Source organism: Suncus etruscus, chromosome 3 (assembly GCF_024139225.1).
Source record: "Suncus etruscus isolate mSunEtr1 chromosome 3, mSunEtr1.pri.cur, whole genome shotgun sequence".
NCBI classification, from domain to species: Eukaryota; Metazoa; Chordata; class Mammalia; order Eulipotyphla; family Soricidae; genus Suncus; species Suncus etruscus.
Genome location: NC_064850.1, coordinates 93,726,634 through 93,745,317, shown reverse-complemented (window position 1 = coordinate 93,745,317; position 18,684 = coordinate 93,726,634). Strand labels below are relative to the sequence as shown.

Below are 18,684 nucleotides of genomic sequence, written 5' to 3'. Positions count from 1 at the left end.
CCACCAGTTTACAACCTCTTGTTTCTGACATTTATGTATTTTACTAAAACTTTTCATACTTAGAAAGTATAAGTCACTTTTATCCATTCTAATTGACTCAATTACACATATTTCTATGAATTTTGTAAAAACAATTTTTTTGTAAAAAACAATTTTAATAAATTGAAAAAACTCACATGATAAAGGTGTAGGATTTCACAAGATAATTTAGGAAAATATATTATATAAGTCAGAATATTTACACAATTTGTTTCCTAATTGAAATTTTTAAAGTGGAAAGCAAATGGTTAAATAATTAAGCTATTGCTAGTAATTTAATGATAAACTCTGTCCTCTTTCATCCCATCTTCCTGTAGTTTCTTTTTATATTTTGTTATGTTTGGTTTTCATTAGCAAGTTAATTATGAATAAATGAAAAAATTGAGGTGCTCAAAATATTTGAACAAATATTAATTAGCATCACAGCTAAAAAGAAATGTGAAATGGATAAACCATATTCCTTCTCACTGGTATGGATAATAGAAATTTGAAATTCATACAAAATTTTTCAAAATTATATTTCTTAAAAATTTTGTTTAATCTCTTCAACGTATTACATGAATCAAGAAAAGCCACCTCCTTGGACATCCAGAGTAAACAATAATGAGGAAGTCAATAGCTTTCACTTTTATCAAGATTTTCCAACTTGTCCTTTCAAGCTGATATTTTATACAGAAATCTTGCTTATCTTCAGACTTTTGGAATTGATTCCTAAGAAGAGAACAAAAATGCTAAATTGATCAATTCTGCCTGAAAATGTAGTGTTTATATAATTTTGAATGATTAAGTTAAAGTCGATGTTTTGTGGTAACAATTCCCATTTGATAAATTATTTGATATTTCACAATGAAGTGGAAGAAAAGAGTGAAAAAATAGAAAACACGGTTGGCAATATCTATTTTGCTAATTAGTGCAATATGGGAGAGGGTGGAAGATAAGGAAAATTATGAGATACTTCTGGGTCTTTTTATGGGGTATTTTTTTCACCAGATGATTCCTGGGGAGTGTTACTGAAGACAATGAATACTATATTGCTCTTTCTAGCTAAGACTGTTTCATTTTTCCCCTGTAGATATTCTCCAAATTTAGAATGATTGCAAACCCACCTCATAATTATTTGTAAATGTATGTAAAATCATTGTAAATTTCCTCTAGAAAGATGAGATTGAATTTATGTCCTTGATATTAGGATTGATGTTCAATGAAAACCATTGGCTATTATGGATCTCTTACCTTTGGTGTAGACATTGGCTTATTTTTAATAACAACAGGTGGAAATAATATTTTTTCTCTGTGCTGTTAGGACAAACACAATGGTAGATTATTGAAATACTATACATTTTCTCTCTAAAATACATTTGTTTCCTTACTTAAGTAATTTTTTATTTTATATTCATTCATAAGCTATACAACTTTCAGGGTTCAGTTAAAATTTCAGCTTCATACATGATGGTTCTTTTTACTTTACCTACTCTAACTCAAATCACTTTTTCTTCACCATATTCTTATTAGATTCACTTGTTTTAATATATATAAAATATGAGAAATTAAGTGTCCCATGAGCTTATAAAGTATCTCAGTAAAAAGTATAAACTCTTTTTATAAGATCCAGAGCTTGAATTTTAGTTATATTTTCTTTTCCCACAACAGATCACCAACAAGTGAGGCATCAAGTCAGTAACTTAATGTGTCCATAAATTTTAAATCAGGTTTTTCTGGATATATTCTGATTTTCACATCTTACTTCCTGTAGAAAACTGTGCCTAATGTAGATGTAATTATTCCTCTAGTAAGAAAGCAAAATAGTTTATAATAAAATTTTATATTTTCTAAAATATCAAGAAATTGCTCTGTCAAAGACATAGCTTGTCTTATACAGCTAAAAATATTTTTAGAGTTAGATATTTTTAGAGTTAGATATTTAGACAAGTATAGAAAAGTGAAATTATTTTTATTATAAAATACTTATAGAATTTTATAGATCATAATTATCCAGTCTATCTCTAGCACAATTATCTGTGATATCTCAGGTTGGCATGGGGAACACATTATGAAAAATCTTTGGACTTAAATACACCAAATAGAATAATAGAGACATTTTTCAAAATGAGCAGTTAGCTTGCTACTTACAAGGAATGAAGATGATACAGATGTAGGAATTGGTGGTGGTGGAAAATTCGGCTTTGTACTTAGCTAGAAAAAATAGATAATTTAATTCAAAGATTAGAAATTGCCTAATGGTAAAGCTTAATTTATTTTCATAAAAAGATAATTTATGACTCTACCAATGACTCTAGAGAATAGTCTAAACTTCATTGGCTTTCATGTGAATGTAAACACATAATTCAGAAATGACCCAATGCTAATAGAAAACCCTGAAGATGGCACTCTCTAAATTAGGTGGATAATCTTGCAGTAAGTTATCAGCCTTCCAGGTCCATGATATAGATTTGGGATTATAACAGAGCAATATGCATTTTCACTGTTTATTTAGTCTAAGTGTTGTGGAAGAATTTATACTCAATATTAATATTAACACAAATTTTATTATTCTTGTAAAATTACTAGGTACTAGATCTTCCACTAGTCTTTCCGTGAGATTGGATTGTGATATTTAAAAAAAAGGTGCTAACTCACAAAAGAAACTGGAAGCTCATTGCTTTCTATTGGGAGATTAGGTTCATTAAGCTTCATCTGATTCATCTGAAAAGAAAAATACTCTTTTAAAATAAAATAATGTTTCTAGGTTTCACTTCTAATAAATAAATAACTTACCACAGTCTGAGAGATTAAAGCTAAAATGAGAGTTAAGACCAAATGAAAAAATCACGGTAGCCCGGCACTTGTATTACATTGAATCCAGCGCTTTTAAACAAGGTAAGTTTTACCAAAAACATTAGTATTAATTTTATTATAACTAATACATTTTAGCTAAAATTTTTAAATTTGCATTAAAGGTTACATGTATTATACATATGGTTAATAAACTATGCATACTCACTCAATGGGAAAATATTTTAAAATGAATAAAGAATCAAAAAGCAGGGCCAGGCAGTGGCGCTAGAGGTAAGGTGCCTGCACTAGCCTTGGATGGACCACGGTTCGATCCCCCGCTTGGGGGTCCCCCAAGCCAGGAGCAACTTCTGAGCGCATAGCCAGGAGTAACCCCTGAGCGTTACTGGGTGTGGCTCAAAAACCAAAAAAAAAAAAAAAAAAAAAAAGAATCAAAAAGCAGGGAATAAAGACAGTGAGTAGAGATCTGGATTTTTCACATCTTTTTTGTTCTATTTTATTTATTTTTTGTCAACCCCAGGATATTATGGAGAATTGTTTGCATTTAACAAAAGCAAAAGAATATCCTATTTTAGGCCCAAGTGATTTTCATTCTATTTTCTCCTACTTTTGCTGCACATATGCAAAAAAACTGCCACACTCTTTTTAATTTTTAGATAGGGGTTCTTCCCTTTTTCATATAATCTTAAGCCACAAATTACTTTGTTTTACCTCATATCTGTGTATTTTTCTATAAAATTATGAAGGGTAAATAAAATGGGTGCCAGGGACCAAGTGTTTTCAGGTGCATTGGTGGAGAGAAAAGAACAGAACTAAATATCCAAGCTAAAGTCAAAAACAATAGAATCAAGAATTCAATCTATGACAATCTAAACTTAAAATGGGCCTGTTAAACTGGCAGACCAAGAGGCAAAGGGTGGTGTTACAGGATTCACTCTGGGAACATTGGTGGAGGGAGTTCAACACTGGTGGTGGGATTGGCCTTGATTCATTGTATGTCTGACATCCAACTATGAAGGACTTTGTAAATCACAATAGTTTCTATAAAATAAAATAAAATAAAACAAAAGCAAAAGAAACATTCTCTGAATGTGAGTTAGTAGGTCTTGTTGGACAATGATGGCAGTAAGAAATAGAGAAATGGTCAGGAAAACATATGTGAGAGACTTATGAAAGTGAGGTTCTCATCAAAGACAGTATAAACTATGGCTCACCTCTTGAGGCTGAACAACCTGGACTGTTCGTGGTTTTTTCTTCTGCTTGTGTGACTTGCTGTCAGTAGATGATGGCCTATATAGGAAGGCAAATTATATCCTCAGCATTCTTTTACTCAATTGAAGTATACCAATTTCCTTTGTTGTTTTGTCAATAATTTTCTTCTTTTTTTTTTTTGGATAGTAGAGGTGATGGATTGAGGGTCACAATCAAAAGTGACCAAGGCTTATTCCTAATTCTGTACTCTGAGGGGTCATTCCTGGTAGACCATTTAGGAATAACCTTAGAGAAACCATTAACAATACTAGAGAACAAACTTGTTCAGCAACAGGCAAAGTGCCTTACCTCACTCACCTCTGCACCACCTCTCTAGCCTTAACTAGGTTTTCAATTGTTTTCTAGAACTGTTTTTGGGTTACTTTTATAATTATTCATAATCCTTAACATTAATTTCATTTTAAAGCCTGCTGATAACAATCAGTTTAATATGACTTTTATATATTTTGCATAATTTAATTTCATTAACTCAAACAATATTTTAAGAGTTTATGTGAAATAAATGTATCTTTAGATAATATTGCAATAAACAATGATGTAAATATTTGGAATACCAATTTGCACTCAGTACTTCTGATGGTGCTTAGGGGACAATATAAGATAGTAGGGACTGAAACTGTGTCAGCTACAGATAAGGCAAAAAAGCTACCTGCTATTTTAACTCTCTGCTCCAAGAAAAATGTGTTATTTTTTTAATATTTGAGGAAAACCAAAATTAAATTTGATAATTTGGGTCATACACTTAAATTGAATGAAAGAGAAGCCAAAAGTGTTCATAGAGGAATTAACACTTACCTCTGAATTTTTTTCTGCTTGCCTCTGCTGTTTTGGTGCCTGATTACTATAGCAACCACCACAAATATGACGGCCACAGGGAAGAGCACCCCAACCACAATGGAGAAGTCTGCAACAAAGAAACCCCAAGTCTAATGAGATGATGAGAAATACACATTCTATCACGCTAATCAATTTCTTTCTTTAGCATAAATTCTGGTTATCTTTTTCTAAAATAATATTTTCCCTTGGAAAGTCTCTCATATATAGTAAAATAAACATATATATTGTTTATGATTATGCAATATTTTATAGGGAAATAAAGATAAAAGCTATGTAAAATACGTAATATGAAATAGGTAAAATGAGATACTGATAATTATTAGAAAATTATATTTAAAATGTTGAAAAGTTGGGGCATTGGTGATGGAGATGTTGCACTAGAGGGTGTTCTTTGTGACTAAAACCCAACTTACAAACATGTTTTTAATCCTGGTGCTTAAAAATATTTGTTATTAAAAAATAAATATCTAAGAAATTAGAGAAAATTAAAAGGAAGAAATTAGCAGAACAGGAGAAAAACATTTTAATAGTTTATCTATGGAATAAAACTGATGATGTAATTCATAAATAAGCTGAGACATAAGAGATTTGATAAAGTCTCAAGTAAGTTTTCTTCTGGTGTTCTGTTGTGGAATTACAGGAAAGATATTCCATGACCCTTTAAATGGGAAATATTCTGAATGAAATTTCATGGGTCTATCTGTCTTTTATTCAACTTTATATCTCTACAAAGTAAATAAACCAGTATTGTTATCATAAATATTAATTTATTTTAGAACCTGAAACTATGAGATGAGAGGTATAAATTTGAAGAGAAATTGCAATAGTTAATTTTTTATAACCAAATTTAGCAATCAATAATAAAATTTATTTTTGTATAAGTGAAAGAAGTTAAAAAGTGTGTCCATATGTACATGTAGACAGAGGGAGATATATCAAGAGTAGAGTTTTAGGTAAAATAAATGGTTAAATAAAATATTTAGATTAAATATCTAATAATCTACAAACTCCACAAACATTCTTATACACAAAAGTAAAATGTACTTCAGTTAGGTAATAGTCAGACATATTCTGATGAATTATGCATGTACTCTACCACCACATTAGAACCATACACTATTTTCATCAGAGCAACATGATAGTAGTAAATGTAGTAAAAAGAAAGTTGGGAGAAATTTACAAACTTCCCTTATTTGAAAGGACATGCCAAAAAAGAAAAAAAAAAGATCTGCTTAGATGTCAAGTTGAGCTCTAAGAGACAAAGAGGTTTTAGGCTTGCAGAAATAACTGGAGTAGCTACAGTCCATTTTTAATTAATTAAAAAAATTAATTTATAAAACTGATAATTAACAAAATTATTTATTTAGATCATTAATTTATTTTGTTATTAACTTTTCTATTAATGGGAAAATTGCTTACTAAAATTACAGTTTTTAAAGAGAATCTTCCTAAAGTTATGAAATTCTTAAATATAAAGAGTAAAAACTTTGAGAAGATCAGTGAAAAGGCAGGACCCAGCAAGACAGAAGCCAAATGATCTTAAGAGGAGTATCACAAATACAGAAAAGAATAAAAGTCTACGAAATATGAATGGTCCATGATATGACAGATAATGGACATATGTTAATATTGTTCCTCATTTCTAATAAATGTTCCCTATTAGGGAGTTTGGCTATAAAGACACTACATAAGGGAGAGGAAAGGATATAATGAAGTTTGGCTTTTGACTCAGCTTTTCTGTACAATATAAACTGCTGTAAAATGAAATACAAAAGATATAAAGTTAAAACGTTGGTAATGTTTACTAAAAATAAATATAAATATTTAATATTAAAATAAATATGAATGTTTACTATTACAGATTAAAAATGAAATGACATGCTCAGGGCTGGTGCACACGCCTAATTTTTGGAAAGCTTTATCACTCAATAAAGAATAAAGAAAGCTTAAAAAATGAAATGACAACAGTTTTCAGTATGTCAGTGAGGAAGCAAGAAAAGCAATAAAAAAAGGAATCTTAAAACAACTTGAACAAACACAAATAATACTATCTCATAATGGGGCTAGAGCAACGTCTCAGCAGTAGAATACTTGCTTTGCATGCGGCTGACCTAGGACATGCCACGGTTCAATCCCCTGGTGTTCCATATGGTCCCTCAAGCCAGGAACAATTTCTGAGCACAGAGCCAGGAGTAACTCCTGAATATCACCAGGTATAGTCCAAAAACCAAAATAATAATAATTATTATTATTATTTATATATCATATTAAGATTACACAAAAGTATATAAATAATTATATTGAATTTAAATAAAGTAAGAAATTGTTAAACTGGCTGGAGTAACCACAGCACTGAATAGGTGCTTTGTTGAACATTGCTGGGACTGGCCCAAAGTATATTTTTAATTACTGTTTTTGTTTTGGGGGCTGGAGATATAGCACAGTGGAAGGGCATTTGTCTTGCATGTGGCTGATCCAGGAGAGACCTGGGTTTAATCCCTGGCATTCCATATGGCCCCCAAGCCAGGAGCAACTTTTGAGCGCATAGTTAGGAGTAACCCCTGAGTGTCACCGGGTGTGACCCAAAAACCAAAAAAAAAAATTTTGTTTTTGTTTTGGGGTCTCACTCAGAGATGCTCGGGCATTACTCCTGGCTCATTACTCTCCGTTTCACATGAGTAACCCAGGGATACCAACCAGCATCAAAAGAGCACACAAAGAAAAGCTAACCAAAACAAGGAAGATAGTACTTTACAATTTAAAGTTCAAGCTTCTGTTAATCAAGTGACACACTAAAGGGATAAGAGAGAAAACAGATTGAGGAAAGTTATTTCAAGATACATAACTGAAGACTAGGTGATATGGAAAGTATATTTAGTTGTAAAACTTAATAAGGGGAGCTGGGATGAAAATCCAATAAAAGTATTGCAAAGAAAAGGATAAAAATTATTTCACAAAAGAGAATATAAAAAGGCAAACTAAAACTTCTATGTATTTAGCTTGCCTACCAGAAAAAGCTAAAATTTGAAGTCTGCTAATGCTACTTGGCTACAATAGAGACCAGGGAAACAGCATATAGTCATATAGTTCAGGGCTATGCATTTAAGTAAATCTATAAAGAAAATTGACAAAGGTTTCCCTAGAGTGATTGCATTATATCCTGTATATTCTTTAAAGAAGTGGATAAAACTCTCCTAAAATTTATCTGAAACAATAAATGCCCACAGATCACTAAAGCAATTCTTAGGAAAAATAAGTGGGGGTCACCACTTTCCCCAACATTAAATTGTACTCAAAGCAATAGTCATTGAAAGGGCATAGTATTGGAATAAAGACAAACCCTCAGATAAATGGAATAAACATACAATAAATTAATCTTTAATAAAGGATCAAGAGACATAAAATGGAACAAGGAAAATCTCTAACATGTAGTGTTGGGATAGCTGGTCAGCCACAGACAATAAAGCATACTCAGACATCTATCTATCACCACACACAAAGGCAAATCAAAATGTATTAAAGACCCTGATATTAGACAAACTATATATTATATAAAAGGAAAAACATAGGCAAAACATTCCATGACATTGAGACTAGAGGTATCTTCAAGAAGAAAACACCACTCTCTAATCAAGTGGAAGCAGAGATAAACAAATGGAACTATATTAAACTGAGAAATTTCTGCTTCTTAAAGAAAACCATGACTAGGATACAAAGGCAACCTATGAAATGGGAGAAACTATTCACCCAATAGCCATCAGATAAGGGGATGATATCTAAGATACACAAGGTACTGACAAAACTCTACAAGAAAAAAAAATCTAACCCGCTCAAATAATGGGGAGAAGAAATAAACAGTCATTTTTCTCAAAAAATAAATACAGATGGCAAAAAGACATATGAAAAATGCTATTGCACATCAAAGGAAATCGTGAGTAGGATTCAAAGGATAACCACAAGAATAGAAGAAACTATTTATCCAATATCTAGAAAAGTGGCTAACATCTAATATATACTAGGTACTACACTTGATCTTAGTCAAAAAGCAGAGAAATGATTATACTAGGTACTAAAAGAACTTAGTAAGATAAATAATCTAACCCTATCAAAAATGAGGAGAAATGAAGGAATATTTTCTCAAAATAAGTACAGATGGCCAAAAAGCACATAAAATGCTCCACAACAATAGTCATCAAGGAGATGCAAATCAAAACAACAGTGATGTACTATCTCATGCCACAGATATTGGCAGGCATCACAAATAACAAGAACTAACTGTGCTAGAATAGATGTGGACAGAAAGGAACTCTCATTCACTGCTGGTGGAAATGCCAACTAGTCTAGCTTTCCTAAAAGAAATATGGATATTCCTAAAAAAATAACCTGGAAATTTAATTTTTATATGATCCAACAATACCACTCTTAGTGATATACTCTAGGAACATAAAAGCATACAAAAATGTCCTCTGCATTTCTATGTGCATTGCAGCACTATTTACAATAACTAGGATCTGGAAATAACCAAGATGCTTGAAAACAGGTGAGAGAAACTCAAGAAACTGTGGTACATCTACACAATGGAATACTACGCAGATAGTAGTAAAAATGAAGTCATGAAAGTTGCCTACACATGAGTGGATATAGAAACTATTATGCTAAGTGTAATGAGTCAGAAGGAGAGAAATATACACAGAATAGTGTCACTCATCTGTGGGATATATATTTAAAAAGACAGTATGGTAATAATATCCAGAGACAAAGAGATAAGGGTTTGAAGGGCAAGCCCATGATATGAAGAGTACCACAAAGAGTACTTAGTACATTTAGAGAAATAACTACTCTAACAACTACTGTGACGGTAATAATGAGGGAAAAAATAGAATGTCTGTCCCAAAGACAGAAAGGGACTGGGGAGGAGGGAAATAGGAAATAATGGTTTCAGGAAAGTTACACTGGTAAAGAATGGTGTACATTCAATGATTGAAATCCAATTATAAGTACTTTGGTGATTATGGTGCTTAAATAAATATTTTTTAAAAATATATATTTACAAATTTAAAAAATTGAAAAACATTTTTTTCTTCCAGGGCATTATCTAACCTATTTCATTTCTCTCTCAGACTGACAATTCTGAAACGCAATAAAACTGTAATACCCAGGGGGCTGGCACGATTGCACGTGGTAGGGCATTTATTTGCCTAGTTTTTGTTGGATCCAGGAAGGACCTTGGATCAATCCCCAGCATCCCATATGGTCTCCTGAGCCAGGAGTGATTTCTGAGCACATAACCAGAAGTAATCCCTGAGTGTCACAGAGTATGGCCCAAAAAAGTAAAAGATGAAACTTTAAGGGGTAAAGTCTCCAGATTGGGGGATTTTGTAAATAGATAGATTGAAGGACCTGATTATAGCTTTGTATAAAATAATAAAATTTATGAAGAAATTTTCCACCCCTGAAGTAGTCAAAAGGCTTTATCCTGAGTTGGAGAAACAGAGAAATCTGTCAGAAAAAGAGAAGCTAAGGGAGAATTTAAAGGTCTATGAAGATTTCGATGCTTTCCCTGTAATTATGCCATATTGACTTTTATGTATGCAAAGAACTTCAGGCTAAACTAAGTCAAACTAAGGCTAAACTAAGGAGAAATTGTACATAATCTTCTAGTAGGAGCTGTTCTCTACTTTTCCAAGTTTGGAAAAGCCTGTGTCTTATCTTGAAGGCATCCCTCTGTCTATCTCATCAAATCTGTACATCAAATGTAACTCATGTGAACTACTTCAAGTCAGATTAATCATACATTCAATAAAAAGTCACTTATTCTGAAGAAATGTAGAGAATGTATTTCTGCAATAAAACTTAAAAGATTGTACAAAACTGTTTAACTGAGCAAAAAAGAGAGATAAATTAAAAAATAAAATTGAGATTTTAACATTATTAAGTCTTGTATTATGAATAATCTAAATGTTTGAGCTATCCTAAAATTACAATAACTAGAAAGCAAGAAAAATCTAAAAAAATTAAAATAATGTTAGAAAAATTGGAAATAATTGTATAGGTAGAACAAAAACCCAATGAAAGAGAAATATGAATTAAAAATGTCAAAATGAACCAAGATTAATACTGTGAATTCAGTATCTACAGAACAAGAATTTCCAAAAGAAAAAAATTAATGTAATAGGAAAATGTGTTTGGAAGAGAAGAGCAGTTTTTTTAAATTGCCCATGTACTGTCACCTACTGAAGACCATTGAAGAGTCATCGCAGTCAGGAGGTGCCCAACCCTCTTGACACTGACACTGGAGTTCATGGTCACACACCTGCGTAAATATAATACCATTAGATTCCACAATAAACCCTGAAGTTATTTCTTTTATTTCTTTTATTGGTTTTATTTTGTGGGGACCTAGCCCACAGTGTTCAGGGGCCTTATTCTGGGGCTTATTCTAGCACTTAGTAGTGCTGGGGTAAGTGGGTGTCCATAAATGTACTGAATTGAACTGGGGCATTGCTGCATGCAAGGAAAACACCCCAAACCCTGTACTCTCATTTTTTGACCCCAAAGAACTTTTGTTGATAACTAAGTTTATTCAGAAAAAAATGAATTATTCCTGCTCTGCAATTTTTGTGTAAGCTAAAATATATAAATCAGTAATAGAAAATTACTACACCAAGTTTTTAGATGAAAGCTTTCACTGAGCCAAATGACTCAGGTTTAAATTTTAATCATTTAGTGCTGAAACTTTAACAAAATCAAAACTGGCTTAAAATATTATAAAATTCAGTAAGCTTAAGGAAATATTTTGAAAACTTACAGCATGCCCCTTACACTTTGAGGAACAGTTGGTTGACTTGTAGGCTCTTTCAATATCAACACATTCTGCATTAATGCAAACCTAAATTGATGTAAAATAAAGTTGAAATCATATTCAATATCTTCAGCTTTATAAACTGTTTATAATGCATTATTATTATAAGCCATTATTATTTTGTTTTACTTCTCTTTAATTAGGGAAATCAAAACATTCTTTTATAAATAGAAATATGATATCCATTAATTTGTTATAAAATGTTGAATATTCTCTCATTCACCCCTTCAATTCCAATCTAAGACTTATCTTTAGCATTGAGCTAAGTATTGTATGATAGTGTCCATTACAAAACCTTCAAAGCTACAAAAAATAACTGCTTTATTAAAATTAACTTTTGATTAAAAGTAGACAATATTGCTATTATTTTATTTTATTATTATTATAGTGATATCAGTTAGTAAAAACCTTATGACTGTAGACAAAAAATCACTTAAGTTTAAAAACAATGCTAAATTATTGAATAGTATTCAGGAAATGATTGAGGTATATAAAAGAAAAACATTTTGAAATTTATGTTACCATGAAACAAGGAAAAATTGAGAAGTAAATAAAATAAAAAGAAAAAGAAAAATTTAAATACAAGTCATAATTTCATTTTACCTTCTTATGGCCACACTTAGTTCCATTGACTACCATGCTTATTTCTTGATTATCTTCTTCGGGATCAAATGTTTTACATGTCAGGAACATTACTATTCTTCCTTTCCAAGGCACATTATCTGACCCACCCTGACAGAACAACTTCCCACATGTGGCATCACTGAGGAAAGAAATGCTGCATCTGAATGATCACAATTCAAATGGTAGCTTTATACAAAAATGAAACAACTCCTTGCCTCTCGGTAGTATTTCTCCTTGGAGAAGTATTCCTTATATCAATTATCAACAACCCAGGTCACACCTGACAGCACTCAAGGGTTACTCTTGGCTCTAACGCTCAGAAATCGCTCCTGACAGGCTCGGGGGACCATATGGGATGTCGGGATTCGAACCACCGTCCTTCTGTATGCAAGGAAAAAGCCCTACCTTCATGCTCTCTCTCTCCGGCCCCCGACAAGCCTATTTTTGTTTTTGCTTTTTTGGGTCACACTTGGCAGTGCTCAGGACTTCTAACTCTGCACTTAGGAATCGTTCAGGGATCACAGCTTTACCTACTGTACTATTTCTCTGGTCCCAAACTTTCCCCATCTTAAGGATAAAACTTTTAAATATTAGAAAGACACAATGTAGTTGGGGGGATACTCTTACATTTTCTATATACATAATATTTAGATAATAGAGATTAAATTGTTTACACTGCAATAAAGCCATCTATTTATTGCCAAGGTGAATAAAGTAGATGCCAATAAAATTTTAGCCAATTGCTTCATGCATGCTTCATGCTTCATGCAATTCTGGCAGATTTACAGGAGTCTTCTGAAAAACTATTCTGAAAGTGACAGAATCTGAATCTTCTAACGTTTATGGAGGTTGATAGAAAATATGACTAAGAAATGCTAGAAAATACACAAATCTGAAAAAACATTTTCATTAATAGTTTAATTATAGTTCATAGGAGAGACTTTAGGTCATAGGCAATCACGCCATATTTACAATCCACTAAAGCTAATGACTGTTAAGAAGTGACTGTGAGGTCCGGGAAGGTGGCACTAGAGGTAAAGTGTCTGCCTTGCAAGCGCTAGTGTAGGACAGACTGCGGTTCGATCCCCCGGAGTCCCATATGGTTTCCCCAAGCCAGGGGCAATTTTTGAGCGTATAGCCAGGAGTAACCCCTGAGCGCCAAACGGGTGTGGCCCAAAAACCAAAAAAAAAAAAAAAAAAAAAAGTGACTGTGAGGGCAATCTGTAGAAAGGGAAAAATGCTTGTGTCTGTAATGAGAGTTGGTGTCCAGTGTTCGTTCACAAGAATGGATACAAATGTCAATGGAGTGCCTGAGCAATAGCAGCTGGTAGGGCCTTTGCCCTGAATGCAGTAAACTCGGGCATTCCATCTAATCCTCCAAGCTTACCAGGAGTAATTTTTGAGTGCAGAGCCAGGAGTAATCCCATAACATTGCTGAGTGTGACCCAAAATCAAAACAAGCAAACAAATCAATGGTGTTTGCACATTCTGAACAGCAAAGGCTGAATTACTAAACTCTATTCCTACTCACTACTTCTCAAACTAAATACTGACTTTTATCATTTTGCCAATGTTACACACATATTAATTTTACATATTTTCTTTCTTTTACATCAACCCTGCTTGTTTATTAAGAAGAGAGTAGAAGATGTATTATCCTTTAAGAACCAAATAATCAGGCATGGAACATAATTTTGATTTTTTAGTTTTTGGCCACACCCGGTGACACTCAAGGGTTACTCCTGGATTTGTGCTCAGAAATCGCTCCTGGCTTTGGAACTATATGGGATGCTTGGGAATCGAACTGTGGTCCTTCCTAGGCTAGCTGCACAAGACAGAAGCCTTACCACTTGTGCCACCACTCTGGCACCAAGCATGGAATAATTTGTTTGACAATATCGATTATTCAGAAAAAAATGTCATACAAAAACTGAAAAGCTAGTACCTTGTTTAATGTCATGAATAAGATTTTTATGTGCAAAAATTAGATATAGTTTTATATATTATTATTTGAACTTTATAGACATCTTAAAATTTCAGGATAAAGAAAACTCTCACCCTAATCTCATATGTTAATTTGTATTTTATTTTTAAAATATAAACATAGGGGTCAAACTGGATAGGACAGAGAAAAGGTAAAGTGCTTGCCTTGCATATGACTATACTGGGTTGAATATAATGGTTGAATATATAGGGTTGAATCTTTAGCAATTGCTTTGTCCCCTGAGAATCACCAGGAGTTATCTCTGAGTGCAGAGCCAGAAAGAATCCCTGAGCAATGTGGGGTGTGGCTTTCAAAGAAACACAAACATACAAAAGGTAAAACAAATTATTATGTGATTTCTTTAATTTTTTCTTTTCCTATATAATTTATTTACCCAATTATTAGGCAAGCTTTAATAAAGAACATATGCAATGTACATAATTTCTTTAAATTGATATATATTTTATAACTACTATCATAATAAAAAGATGGCAAAATACTTAAAGCATATTTTTCAGGGAAATTTTCAATCAGGCCTAATTATTGTTTCATGCTCCATCTCAAATGCTCATTTTGGCTAAAGATTACTAGAGTTGGAAACATCAGAAGAACCACCATGAGACGTTCAAAGAAAGATCATTTTTTTCTCTTCATTTTAAGAATACAATAGAAAATGTGGCAACCAACTGTCACTCAATGTTCATCAAATAGACATTGATTTTCAATTTCACATTCTGCAAAAATTGTTTTTGGAAGTGTACTTTTTAAATAATGCTGATAGTTAAGTATATGGCTGGAAATTTAAATCAGGATGTGTAATTGAGCATCAACCTAGTTTACGAAGAAGGAAGATTCAAATCGCAGGTCACTTACTTTGCTTTACAAGGAATATATGTATCACCCAGTTTTCGACAGTACCCATATCTCGATCCACCTTCATTCTTGCTATAACATGACTTATCAGCAGCTTGAGTTCCTGGGAGTAAGAAAATGAAAAGAGAAGAAATTTGATGCTGCAAAGGTTACATGAGATATAAATTATCATGCCAAATATTATTTTATGTTGGTGGGGGAAACACAGCCAACTGTGCTCAGAATTTAGTCCTGGTTCTATGATCACACTTGCAGTGCTCATGGAATCATATAAAGTATCTGGGATTGAACAAGAGTTGACTATTTGAAGGTAAGCAGACTTACTGTACTGCACCTGCTGTACTATCTACCATTGTGGCCCAAAAGGACTATTTTAGCTTAATGCCATAAATATATATGTATGCATACATATATATGTATATATATATCACAAATAATCGTTCATGGTTCCTTTTTTTGGTTGACAACCATTAGTTACTTATATTGTCATTGCAATTACTTTCATAAATGAAAGGTTATAAGAAAAAAACAAATACAATATCATTTTCCATTTTAGTCTAAAAATATATTCTTTCCTGATGCTGAATTTTTCCATATTAAAATAATTTAGAAGAAAGAAACGTTTGTTTCTATCTTTTGAAAGAGCAATAAACCAGAAAAAATAGTTCAAAAGAATTTTCAGGGTAATGTATTATTTCAAGAAAATTACAACGCTTATTATAATGTGTCCACTCAAACCACTTTAAATGGATTTCATGTTTCAATGAACAAGATGATAGATATTGCCATATATTCTTGATTATTTGTTTCAAATGTTTATAAATTTCTTGTTATAATAAGATATGTACAATGGAGAAATGAATAATAAGGCAAGCCTGAATAGTTAGGGAACAGCAGTTCACTAATAACAAACTTCAGCATGTCATTATATGTATGCCTGGTATCATACTGTTGATATTACTTTTTTTCCAATTAACAATATCATTGTCAATAGAATTGTGACAATATAATTAAAAAAGTACAATTGCTGATGTTACCTTTTGAGGTATCATCTTTGAATTTGCCATCATTTGACAGATAAAAACATAAATAAATACTCTCCAGGTAACTGGCTCAGGAGAGAAGTTCTAAAAGAACTTTTCTTTAGATTTATATGAATTTATCCAGATTCTATTTGAAAAGATAAATTTGTGTACAAAACTAAGCATTGAACATTAAGTATAATAAAGTATCGAATATTAATAAAATAGAACTCTACAATTGAATAAATGTAGGTTAACTTATTTTTATTAATATTACTTACATCTGTAAAACTAAAAACATTTCTTGTTTCTTATTAGTGAATTAATTTAATGTCTATTATACAAGTCTATACTGTTATGATGAATTGTTTGTTCAAGACTTGGTAATATTATTAATACTTAAAATTAAATAACAGAAATGAATTAATTCTAAGTAGTTATTTGTCCCTATATACATCATGAGTTTTCAGCTTGTGGCCTCTTATTATGATTATGGAAATTTATTACATTTGTGTTCTCTTGAAAATTACAAAGGCTGGGGCCAGAATGGTGGCCTGCATGTGCTAACCTAGGCCGAATCTCTGTTCGATTCTCCGGATTCCCATATGGTTCCCCAAGCCAGGAGGAAGTGCATAGCCAGGAATAACCCCTGATCATCACCGTGTATGGCCCAAAAACCAAAAATATAGAGAATTAAAAAGGCACAATTTTATTCATTTTATTTTTCAGTATAAACTTACCTCAGATAAGACTTTTTGAACTAAGCAATTTAACCAAAAATTGAAATTTATTTGGATCATATTATGCCTAGTTTGTTGGTTTGGCTTTTGGCCACACTTCAGCAATGCACACAAGTACATCTGGCAGTACTTGGAGGACCATATGGGATGCCAGATACCAAACCATCATTGATAGCATTCAAGACAAGTGCCCTACCTGATGTACTATTATGCCAATCCATCTTTTACCTGATAAATAGAACAACCTTAAAATTTACCAAAAGATCTAAATATAGCTATTTAGACTATGCATGGTGATACTATCTCTTTGAAAGAATAGGACAAAATGAATCTAAGGCTGTGATGAAATACTGCTAAGTAGATTAATATAACCTTTCTTTGTACTATAAGAAAGTGAGGGAGGGAAAGAGAGGGCTGTGCTCTTACCTGGTCCCCACAATTCTGTGCACTGGTCCTGAAGGGTTGGGCACATCCCCATCAGGCAGTAGCCCTTCCCATTTTGACAGGGGAAGCCATTGACTCTGAATCTATCATCAGGACAAATGCCAGATTTACCATTGCACATTTCCGGCAGGTCACACTCATCTTTGGCTGGTCTGCACACAGAGCCAGGCTTCTTAAACTGCAGAGAAAAGAAAATGAAAAGCAAGGTTCTTTACTTCCTAGGTTGTCCCAATAATTCACAAAGAATATTTTCTTTTTGGCCTTTTTTGACAAAATCATTTAAGGCATGTTCTTTTCCGGTTTATATTATCACTGTATAAATCAAATGCATCATCTAACATGTCACCTCTATTCACACTGACCGATGCCCTAGCCTTTAACAATTAACATTTATTCATGAATATCTTGTACAATTGCCAGAGAAATATTCATGAAAACATATAGAAGAAGACTAAGCAAACCTGAGATGCAAAGAAGGAAGTTATTTCTCTGTTTGTTAAGTGCATCTTTGTCAAGATTTTCACGGAGATTTAAATCTACAATTTCATAGAATTGTTGAAGTGAATCTTCTGTGTTGAGGAAGCCAGTTCACAGGCAACAGATCAGCCAGCTCTAAAATTTTCCCAGGCATCATATTTCCTAATCCTGAATGCCATTGTTGTGTGCTTTGCTATTTCTTTACAACTCACTCTTACTTGAGGAATGATTTCTCAGGAGGAAGAAATAATCATTTGATGTGTTAATTCCTTGAATCCTATCACAGAAAATCTTGTCCTAATTTTCTTAGAGAAATCATACACATTGCCATTATTGCGAATGTGAAGGAGCCTCAGGGACACTGCTTATATATTACAGTTAAAGTAAATAATTTTTTCCTCACATGACCAACATTCTACAATGAGGACAGCAGCATAAAATCCAAAATTAAACTAGAACTTATGTGATGTTCTAAATGCAGTGGCACACTGCAACCAAACTAACTTGCATGCAGCTGTTCAACAAAGAAGCCATGCATGTATGTTTTGTTTTATCCTTGACCTTTAGTCATTATTTACATTTTCTGATTTATATTTATTTAAAATGTATGATTGGCATGCCAGTGAGTAAAATATAACTAGTAAAGCACTTGTCTTGAACATGACTGAGCTAGGTTAATTCTGTAGTATCCCTTATCATTCTAAGTTGGCAAGGAAT

General features: G+C 32.6%; 1 protein-coding gene across 1 annotated transcript in view; it reads right to left on the bottom strand.

The window, feature by feature from the left end:
- Positions 1–18,684, bottom strand: part of ADAM28 (ADAM metallopeptidase domain 28) — a 198,778-nt gene that overhangs the window by 15,164 nt on the left and 164,930 nt on the right. The window contains exons 14-22 of the mRNA XM_049770830.1: positions 17,473–17,668; positions 15,285–15,387; positions 12,407–12,566; positions 11,750–11,830; positions 11,176–11,254; positions 4,900–5,008; positions 4,047–4,122; positions 2,677–2,742; positions 1,273–1,335 (exon numbers count right to left, since the gene is read on the bottom strand). Coding sequence (XP_049626787.1) covers positions 1,273–1,335; positions 2,677–2,742; positions 4,047–4,122; positions 4,900–5,008; positions 11,176–11,254; positions 11,750–11,830; positions 12,407–12,566; positions 15,285–15,387; positions 17,473–17,668 — 933 coding nt within the window. The remainder of the gene's footprint in view (positions 1–1,272; positions 1,336–2,676; positions 2,743–4,046; positions 4,123–4,899; positions 5,009–11,175; positions 11,255–11,749; positions 11,831–12,406; positions 12,567–15,284; positions 15,388–17,472; positions 17,669–18,684) is intronic.